Source organism: Trachurus japonicus, chromosome 9 (assembly GCF_045865225.1).
Source record: "Trachurus japonicus isolate A0001 chromosome 9, Traja_1.0".
NCBI lineage: Eukaryota > Metazoa > Chordata > Actinopteri > Carangiformes > Carangidae > Trachurus > Trachurus japonicus.
The window spans coordinates 21650155-21665298 of record NC_140915.1 but is presented as its reverse complement, the minus strand read 5'-3'; the positions used below and the strand labels follow the sequence as shown (position 1 = coordinate 21665298).

Here is a 15144-nt window from a genome sequence, read left to right as displayed (position 1 = left end):
ACAAATGTCAGAATATAATTTACATAATCAGATTGTTTGTTTTAGAAACATAAATAGAATATGACATTATGTTAGGCTATGTCATGTCGCAGCACACCCTGACTGGTCACTGTTATCAGGTTTACACTGGGTAAAGCGCAACATTTATAAATAATTTGTAAATTTTGTTTGTCTTACACACTCTGAATCACTAATCACCTCGTCACAGGTTTCATAAGCGATAATCGACCGGCTGTCAAGATAGTTCACCTCCTGCTCTTGTTCACAATGGTGGTGGGATACACCGTTTACCACGCTCAAACACCAAAGACCAAAATGCATCTATCAAATTATGTAATAAAAGGCAATTTAACTCGGCCATGTTGTAAAACATGAACAAAGAATGTCGTCTTTATTAACGATAGAGTCTGTAAAACAGAAAATTAGCAGAACCGGAAGTGTTTGGCAGGGTAGCATCTTGACCCATCAGTGAGTCTCCGCCCACCTCTCTCTCTGACCAATGAGCGCTGTCGGTACTCAGTCCTCCTGGGCCGCTGGAGTTCGCGGGAAACCGGCTGCTATCGGGACACAGCAAACCTATATGCTTTTTAGAACAAACAACCTATTTCGAAACGAAGTCAACTTGTCATTAATTGTTGTTTATTACATTGTCACGCGTACAAACGGCGAAGTGATACTGCACTGAATCGCCGTCTTTGTAGTACCGCTGCTGCTATGCTAGCATCCCTCGCTCATTAAGCTAGGTTATTCGCTAACGGGAGCACTGCTGCATGCGACCGGACAGAGAAAAAAAAAAAGACAAGAAATAGACAAAGGACAGTCTCTGTCAGGCACGAAGTAGAATGACAAAATGAGCTTGTTCAACCTTGACCGTTTTCGTTTCGAGAAGAAACCAGCGACAGCGGCGAACAAAGACCAGCACAGCGGCTCCAAAAGCCCAGAGTCCGAGAAGGAGAACAAGCCAGGTAACTAGCCAGTGTCACGGCTAGCTCACGGTGCTGGTAGCCAGATGTGTGGAGCATGCTATTGTTAGCAGCAGTTGAGGAATGCGACTTTCATCAACACACTGCATTCAAAACTGTCATTTCGTCCTCCTCCTCCTTCATTTCATCGAGAGGTTATGTATCTGTGTTGTGCCAGGTATTTTAGACACCTTAATGGCAGCACATCGATATCAGTGCTGGATAGTGCATGAAGCTTTGGTACAATATCACAACGAGATTTACAATATTATCACATAAACCATTTGCAGGCGTCATACATGCTTTCTAAGCCCAGTATTGTTTTGTTATGGGTCCTTGTATGTCCACCATCTTCTTCCTCCAGGGGTTATTGAAGTGGGTTAGATATATCAATATTACATAATAATGCAATTACGCTGTTGACATTGTATTTTCATTTAGGTGTGTGATATGAAAACGTTCCCATTGTTGTCACAGGTGTCACTCCTCTTGTTATAACCCCCATTTACACTATGAGTAGTTGGATTAAATGACAGGAACAGCCCACACTAAAGTCTATCTTAAATGTTGGCAAACTAGCCTTATAAAATATATCTTTTTTATCACTGCTGTGAGTGCATTTGGTAATTCATTGTTTAACGTTGTGCTTTTCAGCTCAGATGAATCCAGTCAAAGCAACACCGAAGTCCCATGCAAGAGGAGTGGTTTTTGAGGAAGTCTTAACTATTGATTTGGAAGAGGATGGAGACGCCTCTCAACCGAAGACCAAGATAACACAGACTAAAAAATCCAAGCAAGTGTTCAATTAAATGACATTTGCCACATTTGTGTTACATTTAAGCAGATTCGCACTGTTTTACAGTCTTTCTGTTTTTCTCCAACAGCAGTTCCATAGAGATATCATCCGAAATTGTGCTGTCAGATCTCACGGATGATGAGGACAATGAATTGGAGGCAAAAATTAAAAAACTCATAGACATATTTCCCCATGTGCCCAGGGAAGACCTGTTGGAGGTGAGTTTAAACAAAGCGGGAACACACAGAACACATTAGTGTAATTCACGAAATGCCATATTTTATTAAGCATGATCTGCATTCCAATGTTTCCCTATCATAAAACATACAGTTACTGAATTTACTAATGTAGGCCGGCCAATTTAGTGAATTTTGCCTTGCTCTGGTGTACTTTCAGGTCATTGAAAGCTCAAGCACAATGGACGCAGCCGTATCGATGTGCCTTTTGAGATTTGGTGATAAAGACCGTAAGTAATCACGTTTCTGTATGGCCACATGATCACAGCTCATTCTAATATGAAGAAGGCTTAGTTAATGATTTGGGAACTATAGTAACTACCCACAAATATCATAAATATATGTATTTTGAAAAAGCACACTGCTATACTTTTGAAAAAATATATTACTACTACGACTGTCTGTCAGGAGGTACATTTGGGAAAACTGCTTATTTTGTCTTTTCAGCCCCAGGCAAGAAGAGGAAGTTGGATGAATGCAGCAGCTCTCAGGGTAGTGGTGATGACAGACCCAGCAAGAAGATGGTGACATCATCAGTAGTAGTAGAAGTAAGCATGATGAACCTGCACAGTTGCAAGTACCGCTTAAGGATCATCTAGCTGAGTGTGTTCAGATTAGGATTGCACAGTATCAGGGCATCTGTGTAGCACTGTGCCACATTGTGTTTCAATCACATTGCGTTTAATTGCGCTGTCCTAGTTTGAATTGATGATATAATGATCAGACAGAAATCTTGTGAACCTATGGAAGGTTTCGAGGAGGCTCAGATGTTTCAGGCAAAATCATTTATTGAAGCTTGATCAAAGTTAAAGTATAATGCAACCCAAATCTGAAAGACCCCTTTATGGTCAATTATATTTATTTCTATGTCCAAATAGTGTTGTGTGTTGGTGTAAACCATGACCCTGAGGGCTGTGGTGATGAAATGTCCTGACGACTGACCAAAGACTATGTCCTCCCTTATGTGTACGATATTTGTTACTATGGTAACTCCAGTGGAGAGTAGCCATCTGAATATTTATTAAGTTACACTGGAAAGAAAAATGAAACATTGGCCATATAGGACCTCTGAGTGACCTGTGGAGAAACATGGCCTAATACTATCCACCTTTTTCCGAATGCCAAAAACGTAAGCTGGTTTTTCTCTTCCGGGGGAATTATATGTTTACATTTCCATGATTTATGTAGTCGCAGTAAATGCATGGATGTTTTTGTTTTCTTCATTGAAAATCTGTCAAATGAAAATCTGTCAAAATGCATGGATCATTACATTATGCCAGCTTTTAACACTGGATATCACACAAATGGACATCCATTGTTAAAAGCCAGCATTAACCATATATATACATTTATACTGGACATCTGCCCGTTTCACCGATGTATTGCCAAAACTGTTAACAAACAAGTTATGAGAAACAATTTCTTGTCTTGAAAAAGAAAGGAAAACTAAATACTACCTTCGGACATAATTAACTTCTACAATACATATATATATACATGACCATAAGATAATTAAGAAACAACAACTTGTAAAGTCGGGTAATTGAAAATGTCATGTATTGAATCAGTGAGTGTATTTGAAATACTCAGTGATCCACCTTACTGGTGGATCAGTGAGTATTTCAAGTATTCCAAACACATGGAACTATCACGATCTTAGTACTTGAAGTTGAATCAGTGTGCACATCTCAGTTACTGATTAAAAATCTTTTCACCCCTTTTCTGTTGAAAAGCTCTCTGATGATGACGATAACGACGATAAAGATCCCAGCTGGGAGAAGAAAGAGGCCATGGTGAAAAAACTGCAGAAAAAGTTTCCTGACCAGGACAAGGAGGTGAAAACACACAAACACAGCGTTCCCCTGTGACTCAAAAAGACATTTTGTTTTCAGATAGATTTCAGCACAATCTGATTCATCCCTCCTAACCTGTCTTCAACATAATAACTGAACTGTCCATCTGACTGAGTTTGTGAGTTTGTGATGAATCCAGAGTGAGAAAATGTTATTGCTGCCTTCTGTTTTACTTGCACAGGAGCAATTGCCTTACATTTAAAAGAACTCAAAGCTCACTCAGCATCCACTGCCGGTGCTGTCTTTCCATTTACGACTGAAATCAGCTTGTAAGCTGACTCTAAAAAAAATAATAGTCTTTTACTGTGAAAGAAAACTTTAATTTAACAGCAGACAGCAGAGAGGATGAAAGTGTTCACAGTGTCTAATCTGTAAACACTGGCATTTTAACTTTAACTGAGAGTGACTAAATTATTCAGTGAATAAATGAATATGTGAGCAGCGTTGAGATGATGTGATTTTTTTTTCTCCGTCTCAAAACATCCACACCTCATTATCACCCAGTAATCAGCGGCACTGAAAATAACACGGTGAAACAGGAATCGTTTAGTCATTGATGTTTTATGAATATGACAATCTTCTCATCTTACAGCAGAGCAAATAACAGTAATTGTCTTAGTTTGTCGTCTGTTATACATCTGCTTGTAGCAATTACAGACAGAAAAGCAGATATTGTGAGCTGATGTTTACACGGGTGTTTCTGTAGACGGTTTTAGTTCTGACGATTTCTGTTGTTTGTCTTGCAGGAGCTGCGGCTGGTGTTGCAGGAACACAACTGGAATGCTGAGGAAGCCCTGCAGGTTCTGCAGATGTTCTCAGACCCAGGTATCAACACAACAGCTGTCATCTGAATCTAGCCATCTTTTCATGCATGTGTCTGCTTTCGACTTGCATGCTTTGTCTGCTCACTCCGATACTGATTCACTCTTGTTTTTTTATGTTGTCAGATAACACCAGTTTCAGCTCACCCGAGTCAGAAGAAAAGAAATCCAGGAAATCAAAGAGCAAAGACAAGTCAAGCAGGGACCACAAAGAGTTGAAGCGCCACAAAGATCAGGCAGACAGGAAAAGTAACCATAAGGACTCTGTCAGTGAAACAGAGGAGGACAGTACAGATGCTACAAAGGACAGCGAAGATGAGTCAGATGAAGAAGACAAAACAGATTCCAAACGAAGAATGAACACACGACCTAAACGTTCTGATTCAGAGTCTCCATCCTTCTCTTTCAAGAAAATAACTACCTCTTCCTCCGCGAAGTCAACCTCCTCGTCCTCTGCTGCCCAGATGCTGTCCAGATTTACCAGTGGAACCAGTATAGCTAAGAAACAGGCATTAGAGAGAAAGAAAAAGGCTCATGCGTCAAATGAACAGGTCAGCTCTGAGGGGGAAGGTGGAGACGACTCAATGAGTGAGTTTGAGGACTCTGACGAAGAGTTGGATTATGGTGGCGGCATGACAGAAATCAAGAAGGGGATAATGGCTTTCTTCCAGGAAGCAACGATAGATGAACTGTCGCTGATTGCTGGGTGCTCAGTTAAAAAGGCCCAGAAGATTGTGGAGCTGAGGCCCTATGATAGCTGGAAAAGCCTGGTGAGAGAATGTGATTCTTTACAAACAGATGTCATGCTCGTGGTGATTGCTCTATGTCGGTTTGCACAAGGCATTAATGGTGAAAGAATGAACTACAGTCAGTAAAGCAGTGAAGGACTGATGTCATCCAACCAAACACCTGGAAATGTACTGTGACCTGTAACGAGTCCTCTTGACTGTATTTACCTATCAAATGCACTACATGGAGGTCTCTGTAGAGATGAGACATTTCTTAAAAGCTGTTTTTGAGTAGCACAGCTGTTCAATTCCTGACATATCTCATATTGTGCCCTTTTATTTTCCATACATCTGTTAATCTTAACGCCTGAACACAATACAGTAGTGCAATATTTAATATTATAGTGCACAGGGACTTATTGGAGTACTTTCTAACAGTTTGTACAGTTGTTATGAGTGGACGTTGACGTGTAACGATTCTGTCCTCTTCAGGTCGAAGTCTTTCAAAAGGAAAACGGACTGTCAGACAGCTTGCTGCTGGGCTGCAGACTTGTTCTCAAAGAGCGGAAGGTTGTCTTGGGTCTCATGTCCAAATGTGACACCATTTCCTCAAAACTGTTGAAGCAGGTGACTGAAATGATGGACAAGGGAACAGGGACCATGAAACAGCCTAAAGTGCTCAACACACAGTGAGTGACATGCACATAGACACATACTGAAATTGCAATCATATAACCTAACTATTTCTCTTGCAATAACCTGACAAGTGCTTTGGGAAGTTTTCATATAATTTTAAGAGCAAGTATATGTATGTAGTTCACCAGTGCTGAAGTGATAGGGTTACTGTCAGACTGAAATGCATGTATAGTAAATAGTACAGAGTAGAGGAAAGTGTAGTGTATGAAGTGACGTAAGGTATGAAATGCGTGAGACCACTTTTCCATTATCCAAGTATTTTGTAGCTTGATTTCATATCATGAGATCTTTTCTGACACATTTTCAGTGCGCAATATAAACAAAACGTGGCACAGTAACATGTCACAGTAACAATTTTGTGTATTTCCATAAATGTTGCATTAGGACATGGAGACTTTCAGCTTTATTTATTTTTCAGCCTGTTATTGATTGTCTTTCAGATTCCAGCTCAAACCCTATCAGCTAATTGGTCTGAAGTGGCTGCTGCTTCTGCATGAGCACAAGCTGAGCAGCATCCTCGCGGATGAAATGGTAAGGCAACCAACTTTGGAGCTGCAGGAAGAAAGTGCCCATCTGTAGATATGAGTCTTTCTGTGTCAGACCCAATGAGTGCTTTGTGTGGATGTGTCACTTTGCCACAGGTGAATAAAGAGAAATTAGAAAGAACAGACTGTGCGTGTGCGTTAGGGCTGGGTAAAAATATCGATTCAGCAATGCATTGCAATTCTTTTCTCTGCAATTCAATATCGATTCAGCAATCTTCTGAATCGATTCAAGCCCCTGGCCAGTGGGGGCGCTGCGAGCAACACCCTCGTGTGATTCGCGCTGTACGGACGGGGGCCGCACTAGACCAAACCATAACAATATGGGAGTGAGTAGCAGCAGCAGCGGGGATCGATCGTCGGGGGAGGGACGCACCGCGCCGTGCCGTATTAACTTTCGCTTTCAACACGCGCTGCTGTTATGCATGCGTGATGCGTGCTTCTCTGTGGTGTGTATGTGTGTGACAGGATGCGGCCATCGTCCGACGGGGGGGGGGGGGGCGGCGAATATCGCTACTTTTTTTTTTTTTTTTAAGACGTTAGTTTAGGCGGCAGCTCTTTGTTGTTAAGGCGGCCGCCTTAACAGGAAAGCGCTGCGGGAAACCCTGAACTTATCTGACAGCTGCTCTCACTTCTTCCTCTGCTCCTCCTCACTCACTCACCTACACACAGACAGGACTCTGTCTTCCTCACACTCACCCCAGCCCCCCAGTTTCTCATCCCACCTGCCCGTACCATACACATTGACAGTCAGTCAGAAATCACAGAACTTAAACATCATAACAAGAACATTACTGCGGGGTCGCTACAATATTTTCAGTTGTGCAGTCAACTATTATTAATAATATTGTTTTGTATTGTTTTATTACTCAAAATGTTATGAGTTATTTTCCAAGAGGAAAGTATCACATAGCCTAATTAAAATTTAGCTGCACTGTAGTTCAGTGTTAAAGCAGTGTCATATTTTGTTATGCTATGAGTTATACTATGGCTGTTCATAAGGCATGAAACTAAACAAATAATTATAAAAAAAAAAAAAATCTGGTACTCTTATTTGTGTATTTCTGCTTGATACTGAATCGATATCGAAGCATTTCAATCAATATCGAATCGAATCGATATCGAATCGAATCGTGACCTAATGAATCGAAATCGAATCGAATCGTGAGATTCTCAACAATACCCAGCCCTAGTGTGCGTGTGCGTGTGCGTGTGCGTGTGCGTGTGCGTTCGCAAACATCTTTGTAGTCAGTCTACCTGGCTCTTGATTTCTTTGTGTTTGATATCTGACTAACTCTATATATCTCCTCTCATCTTTTTTTCACTTTCTTCACTCCTTCTCTCAGGGTTTAGGGAAGACTATTCAGGCTATAGCATTTCTGGCCCAGCTATATCAGAATGGCATAGAGGGTCCTCATGTCATTGTTGTGCCGGCCTCCACATTGGGTAATTATATCCACAAATTCACATACTTGCTGCGTCATATTATTTTAAATAGTCTAATAACACAGATAATACTGTTCAGTAGAATGTCATTCAGTGTCTGTTTACATATACTGTAGGATTTATATACAGAAAAAGCATGTTGTAAGGGGAGGAACGTTTTCAGTGGTGGCTGCATTTCTTGAACTATGATCAATTTTTTATTGTTCTTCTCCATGTTAATATAACATTTCTTGAACTATAAATACAACAAAGCTACATTTCTTGTTTGAAGGTGCTGGTCAAATAAGGTTTATTATAGTGTCCATATCTGAAAAAGAGAAATGTACTCCTTACTCCACCTGCTGCTCCAGTGTATTTATTATGATAATTTATGCAACTGTCCTCTAATACAGCAATACTAAAAAATATTTTTCTCTGTTTTGTAGATAACTGGGTCAGAGAGATGAAGCTGTGGTGTCCAAGTCTCAAGGTTTTAGTCTATTATGGTAAGACTTCATTCATTAATTCAGATTCAAATCTCTCATGTTGTGTTCCTGATGTGAACACTGCAAAAGACTGGCAACATATAGTATTTACAGTTCAATTATGATCACAAGGAAAAATATGTGCTTATGTTGTTATTTTGTTGTATTGTTTAAGTCTTCACTCACATTGTGATCTTTTTCAAATGAATGAGGAACGAATATTTTTGGGCTGCTGTGCTGTTGTGTGTACATGGCCTAAATCCTACTTCTTTCAATGAGTATTTCTAGGACAGTCATGTTTCCTCACAGTCTGAGACTAAAGCAGAGTTTGTCGTCTTGTGATCTATCCAGGATCTGTTGAAGACCGCCGCTACCTCAGACACGATATCCTCACTAAGAATTGTGACTTCAGTGTGATAGTGACCACGTGAGTAAACGCATAGATGTCCTGCATCATGGTTTACCAGTCATTACAGCCAGCGTGCTACTGGAAGACCAAGTTTGTGTTATCTGTAAAGGCCATTGAAAGCCTGAAGCAAATTTCCACGCACAACTAATCCTTTGCTTGTGTTTCCTTTGTTTCATAGCTACAACTTGGCCATAGGGAACGATAGCGATCGCAGTCTTTTCCGCAAACTCCCTCTGGAGTATGCAGTGTTTGACGAGGGCCATATGCTGAAGAACATGAACTCCCTGCGCTACCGCCACCTCATGGCTATTAATGTAGGTTACCTATCATTTCACAATGCATTTTCTACCTGTGCTATTTTCATATCGTTCATAGAATTCTCTACCTGTCTATCAAATACATCCACATGTTTTGCATGTAACACTTCTCTGTGGCTCTCTGTCTCTCCTTGAAGGCTCGGCACCGCCTGCTGCTAACAGGAACTCCAGTGCAGAACAACCTCTTAGAGCTTATGTCTCTCCTGAACTTCATCATGCCTTCTATGTTCTCCAGCTCCACCTCACAGCTCTCCAAAATGTTTTCTATGGTAAGTGAGTGAGCGCATGTGAAGATGGTAAGCTCAGTTTTGAATTTGATTAGAAATGCTGAGCTACAGTTCAGATCACAGCAGCATCCTTGGAAGTCCGTCAAGATGAAACCTTACTTTTGACCTTGATCATACATGCTGGTTCTCAGCAGTACTGTAGACTTCTTTTGATACTATATGTTTCAAGTGAAAAATGACAACAAAATGTCTTGTCCTCAAATCTACTAAACTAGACCAGTAAAAATGTATTCTTTAGTTCTATTGTACTTTAATCTAATCCAACCAAAATGTTTGACACAGAAAACCCATGAGGAGCAGAGTCGTTTTGAGAGGGACCGTATTTCTCAGGCAAAACTCATTATGAAACCATTTATCCTCAGAAGAGTCAAGAGCGAGGTGAGTTGATCTGGCACATTTGTAATTAGGAAATGCATGTTTGAGTAATGTACTAAATGGAAAGTGGCATAAGATCTCCCACTTATGGGAAACATATTATATATTCAGTTTTTCCTCCTCTGTTAAGAAAGGTTTTCATTCTGAGGAATTCCTATTCCAGGTCCTCAAGCAGCTGCCTGCAAAGGAAGAGGTGGTAGACTTCTGCTCAATGAGTGACAAACAGCAGGGTCTCTACAAGGACCTATTTAAAAAACTCAAGTCATCCACCAATGGCGAGAGTAAGCCTCCTGGAAGCTCCAAATGCTCACTATTGTCACTGCATCATGTTCGTACAAATAACTGAAATGAATTTGTAATAATTTGTCCTTGCCTTTCCTCTGCAGAGAGAGAGATGTGTAATGTGATGATGCAGCTGAGGAAGATGGCAAACCATCCACTGCTCCATAGACAGTACTACACCACAGAAAAGCTCAAAGCCATGAGCAAACTCATGCTCAAGGTCAGTCCTACTCCCTGACGACCCCATAATGGTTGTCATTTTTGTATCAATGTTTTGTCAAGAACATTTTTAACAAAACATTTTAGATCCTTTGTGCTGTGATGCTGGTCGATGACACACATTCACCCTAACAACATTCATGCCAACTTAACTCCAACACAGCAAAATAGAGGAAAAGGAAAAGTGTTTTTTTTTGTTAAACTGTATTCTAATGACGCTCTGAGAGACAAACTGTTTTCCTGTTTGCCTATCTAATGCCTGTCAGGGCTTTGGCAGGTGAACAAGAATTCACAGCCTCTTGTGGCTAAAATGAGTATTACAAAAACAATGTGACTAAGGGCTTAATTTAATTATAATTTTTAGTGTATAGTCTGAAGCATGATCTGATATCACCAAGTAATTAACAGCCCAGGAGCGCTGTTATAACCAACCGGTTAGGGTTAGCGTTAGTCCTGGGCTGTTGATTACTTGGTGGTATCAGATTGTGCATAGTCTGAATCCTTCGATCCTTTTAAGTTTATTCTTCTGCACAAACTCGTCTACCTTTGTTTTTTCTTACTTATTAATTCTTTTAAAAATTGGGGATAATTATTTATTTCTGTGCTCCATCATGTTAAATGTTTCCATCTCGCCTCAGGAGCCAACTCACTTTGATGCAGATGCTGCTCTGATCCAGGAGGACATGGAAGTCATGTCTGACTTTGAGCTACACCGTCTATGCCAGCAGTACTCAACCATCAGCTCCTACCAACTTGAAAATGATATTCTGCTTGACTCTGGGAAATTCAGCCACCTCACAGACCTGCTAGCCTCTCTTAAAAAGAAGGTATATAAAGATTAACAGATTAAAGAATACAGGTAGAAGGAGTAATGCACATTGCATGCACAGTCATTTAGCATTACTTTTTTTTTTCTACAGGGAGACAGAGTGGTATTATTCAGTCAGTTCACCATGATGCTGGACATTGTGGAAGTCCTGCTGAAACATCTCAACCATCGTTACGTCAGACTGGATGGATCTACGCCCATAGCTGACAGGTCAGATACGAGACTCGGAACATTTAAAAGACACATCCACTGTAGCCAATAATTCAGATAAGCCAGGGCAAAAATAAGTTGTAGTGGAAACACTTTTTGGATTAAAATTTCTTATTACATTGAGAATAAATGCTCAACTTTGTCTACACACCATAAATAATGTCAGGTGTAATGGCTAAAATGAGATCTGATCTGTGTCCTGCAGGATTGGGTTGATTGATGAGTTCAACACAGACCCCGACATATTTGTGTTCTTGTTGTCAACACGAGCCGGTGGCCTGGGCATCAACCTCACCTCAGCTAATGTGGTCATTCTGCATGACATCGACTGCAATCCCTACAATGACAAACAGGCAGAGGACCGCTGTCACCGTGTAGGCCAGACCAAGTAAGATGTCGTCTGTTACATGTTGAATTTTACCTGAGGAGGTGTTGTACTTGTTGATTTACTGTAATGACTCATGTATGTGACGTTGCTGTGTGTCAGGACTGTAAGGGTGATGAAGCTGATTAGTAAGGACACCATAGAGGACTGCATACTGCAGCTGGGACAGAAGAAGCTGAAGTTGGAGCAGGATATGACTGCTGCTGACCAGGGTGAGGAGATGTGTATACACACACACGCACACACACACACACACTTTCTTCTTCAAATGCATGCACATCCTGCTTGATAATCACTGTCAGTTAAGTTCAAAGTTTTATTTACATACAAGTAATTGAAGTAAAAGATAAAAATATTGAATGCTCTGCGCAAAAGAAAAAAAATCACAAGAAAACAAAGTGTTTTTATGTGTTCTTTGATGGAGCACAGTTCATATGCACATAGTTCTTTGAAACAGATGGGGAGTAGTTAGTTCTTTAGTAGTGGCCATATGCACATCATTAACATTAGCATGATAGATGTGTGGTAATTAATGCTACTTCCAGCTCTGTCAACGAGGGTTTACGACCTCTCTGGGCCAATTTTAAGGATCTCCTTCATTTTAAAACCTGCAGAGAGCCAAAATGAAATATTAAACGTGAAACATTCATCAACCAATATTTAACTTACATAAATTGTGATTCTAAAGATGAAAAGGTGTAAAAATAAATAAATAAAGAAATTCACCACATTTGTAATATCCCAAAGTATTTGATTCAATACATCAACATGCAAGATGTGATGAGAATTCTTTCACGCACCTGTGGAACCATTTATGAGTTAGCAATGCAAAACCTTCGGTAATTGGACATATAGAGCATTATTATTACAGAAGATTGAAATATTTTAATAACAACTGTGCTGAAATTGTGGCATGCAGAGTTAAAATTACTTGTATTTAACCTAATTTTCTTAATTACAAATGAAAAACAAAAACATGGTTTGTTCTTCAGGGGATGAGGGAACGATGACTGAAGATATGGCGTCTTTGATCAAAGCTTCACTTGGACTGTGAAACGTAAACTCAAGAAACTTGACCGTACAAATACACTTTCAATGGCATTCCTGTGATCTTGGGCGGACTTCGGTGGTCGGAGAACAAACCAGTTTTGCATCTGAAGCTGAAAACTACTGAAAACTATATGCTGCCATGAGGGAACATTGTGATACTGAGATCTGACTCACTGTGTAGCTACGTATCTGTGCCTCAAACACTATTTTTACACACACACAGTTTCTCTTACTTGGACTCTAAGACCAGTTTATAAAGGCTTAACAACGAATGTTGCCCTTTAAACAGTATGCACTCCACTCGTTACGCAAAGAGATTTGTGTAACATGTGGAGCTGTAGAAACTTGAAAGACTGCAGCGTTAAGTTCAGACCAAAATGATTTTAAAGAAGCATGTGTTGGAGCACACGATCAAACTTATGGTTCACTGAATACTATGAAAGTATGAAAAGTTTAAGTTCACCCATGTGAACCTATGTGATGTGACTGCAGCCTCGTAATTATTAGATAAATGTACCTTTATGCCGGTAAGGAGTATCTGTATGCTGGTAAGATTTCCAGTGAAATACTCAGTAGTTGTGTGGATATTGTGATTACACACTGAAATTGGTGGTCCATGGAGAATAGTATCATTTATCATCCTTTCTACCAGACAGTATCACATCTTGCCAGACTGTCACATCTTTTTTTTTTTTTTTTTTACATCCAAATGATTTTACTGCTGTTATCCTTGGTAACAACAGCAGAAAGCATAGCAAAATTTAGCCATTCACATTTATATCCAAAGCTGCCGTTCCTGCTAAGTTGCGGTTGCATCAAAAGTTCAGCCAAGTATTTCAAAAAATGGTATTCTTAATCACTATTGGTGTAATGTGATGGGTTTCATTCTGTTATATTTTAAAAGCCTAACACTGTCACCACCAGTAATGTTTTTAACTTTAATGGGTTTAGAATATAACAGAATGTCTGACGAAGTATGGTGCTTGAATTTTCTTTTTGCTCTTTTCTTTTTCTTTTTTTTTTAATATCTTGAGCTAAGTGACACGATGATGACTTGAGGAAGCAGCTGCTGCATTCATTTACTGTATAAGTGGCTAATGTATTGTTAGTGTACAAGTGTTAACTGTTAGAGCTTTTACTAGGTCATTTGTATGTTTTCTAGGTTCCTGTTTCAACTGAATAATAAATATTGGAATAAATATTTGTGTGGTCATGCCTACAGGGATTTAGCTAGAGGAGTCACCACCAGTAGGTTAATGTATGAATTATGAGATAAAACACCTGGATTAGCAAAAAGGTCTTGATTTTGACAGAAGTGGGATGACATTAGTAAAAATGTGTGTTTTTATGATTATTATTATTATTATTATTATTATTACCATGTAGTGGTGGAAAAAACAGGTCACTTTGCATTAAATTTCTAAATAGCACTGACGAGATAAACTGTACAAAGAAAGTACAATTCCATAATATCAACGAGCATGCAGTTATCTCATTCATTTCCCTTTTTAACAGTGCTGCGGACAGTCTAAGGATTCACTCAGATATAAACGACCACACTAATGCTTTCTTCAATTTATGCCAATCCACCCTGGACAAGATTACTCCTATAAAAACCCAGCTAAAATCAACAATAAAATCAACCCCCTGGATAAATGAAGACATTCAGGCCCTTAAAAGAGAATGCAGAAGAGTGGAAAGGAAGTGGAAATCAAATAATTCTCAATTGGATTAAAAGAAACTCAAAGAGAGAGGACCTCACAGACACCTCATCATGCCCACTTGACCCCTTTCTACCAAACTCTTGATAGAATTGATGGGTGTCATGGCCCCTCATTTGCTTATTATTGTGAACAGGTCCCTGAGTCCCTCACATCTGGATGTGTGCCTAACCTCTTCAAGACTGCATATGTTCAAGGGCCCACATTTGATACAGTAGACGTAAAGAACTATCGGCCTATTTCTAAACTGACGTTTACTAAAGTAGTTATAATGCAACTAAGTACCCAGGACCAATAACATCTTTGAAAATTTCCAGAGTGGTTTATGAAAGCAACACAGTACTGAAACTGCTCTACTTCGTGTCACAAATTATTTATTAATGGCTGCAGATTCCGGTCACTGCTCTGTCCTAGTGCTGCTGGATATAAGTGCAGTGTTTGATACCGATGAGCATGGAATTCTCATTGAGAGACAGAATGGCACCTGAATACATCACTGAACTTTTAACCCTCTAC

General features: G+C 39.8%; 1 protein-coding gene across 1 annotated transcript; it reads left to right on the top strand.

The window, feature by feature from the left end:
- Positions 1-612: 612 nt before the first annotated feature.
- On the top strand, positions 613-14104 carry smarcad1a (SNF2 related chromatin remodeling ATPase with DExD box 1a). The gene is made up of 23 exons (XM_085786549.1): positions 613-965; positions 1617-1759; positions 1860-1976; positions 2155-2224; positions 2442-2530; positions 3728-3829; positions 4594-4672; positions 4795-5438; positions 5889-6085; positions 6533-6623; positions 7981-8080; positions 8506-8565; positions 8896-8971; positions 9132-9267; positions 9408-9539; positions 9840-9935; positions 10096-10213; positions 10319-10434; positions 11072-11260; positions 11354-11472; positions 11678-11860; positions 11960-12069; positions 12850-14104. The coding sequence occupies exons 1-23, from the start codon at positions 851-853 to the stop codon at positions 12909-12911; spliced, it is 3144 nt and encodes a 1047-aa protein (XP_085642675.1). The 5' UTR covers positions 613-850; the 3' UTR covers positions 12912-14104.
- Positions 14105-15144: the final 1040 nt, after the last annotated feature.

Excerpts from the sequence above, each read along its gene's own strand:
- smarcad1a (XM_085786549.1), top strand. The coding sequence starts at position 851 with ATGAGCTTGTTCAACCTTGACCGTTTTCGTTTCGAGAAGAAACCAGCG. Across the intron at positions 8,566-8,895 it reads CAAGGTTTTAGTCTATTATG|GATCTGTTGAAGACCGCCGC; the intron begins GTAAGACTTCAT and ends TGATCTATCCAG. Across the intron at positions 9,268-9,407 it reads GCCACCTCATGGCTATTAAT|GCTCGGCACCGCCTGCTGCT; the intron begins GTAGGTTACCTA and ends CTCTCCTTGAAG.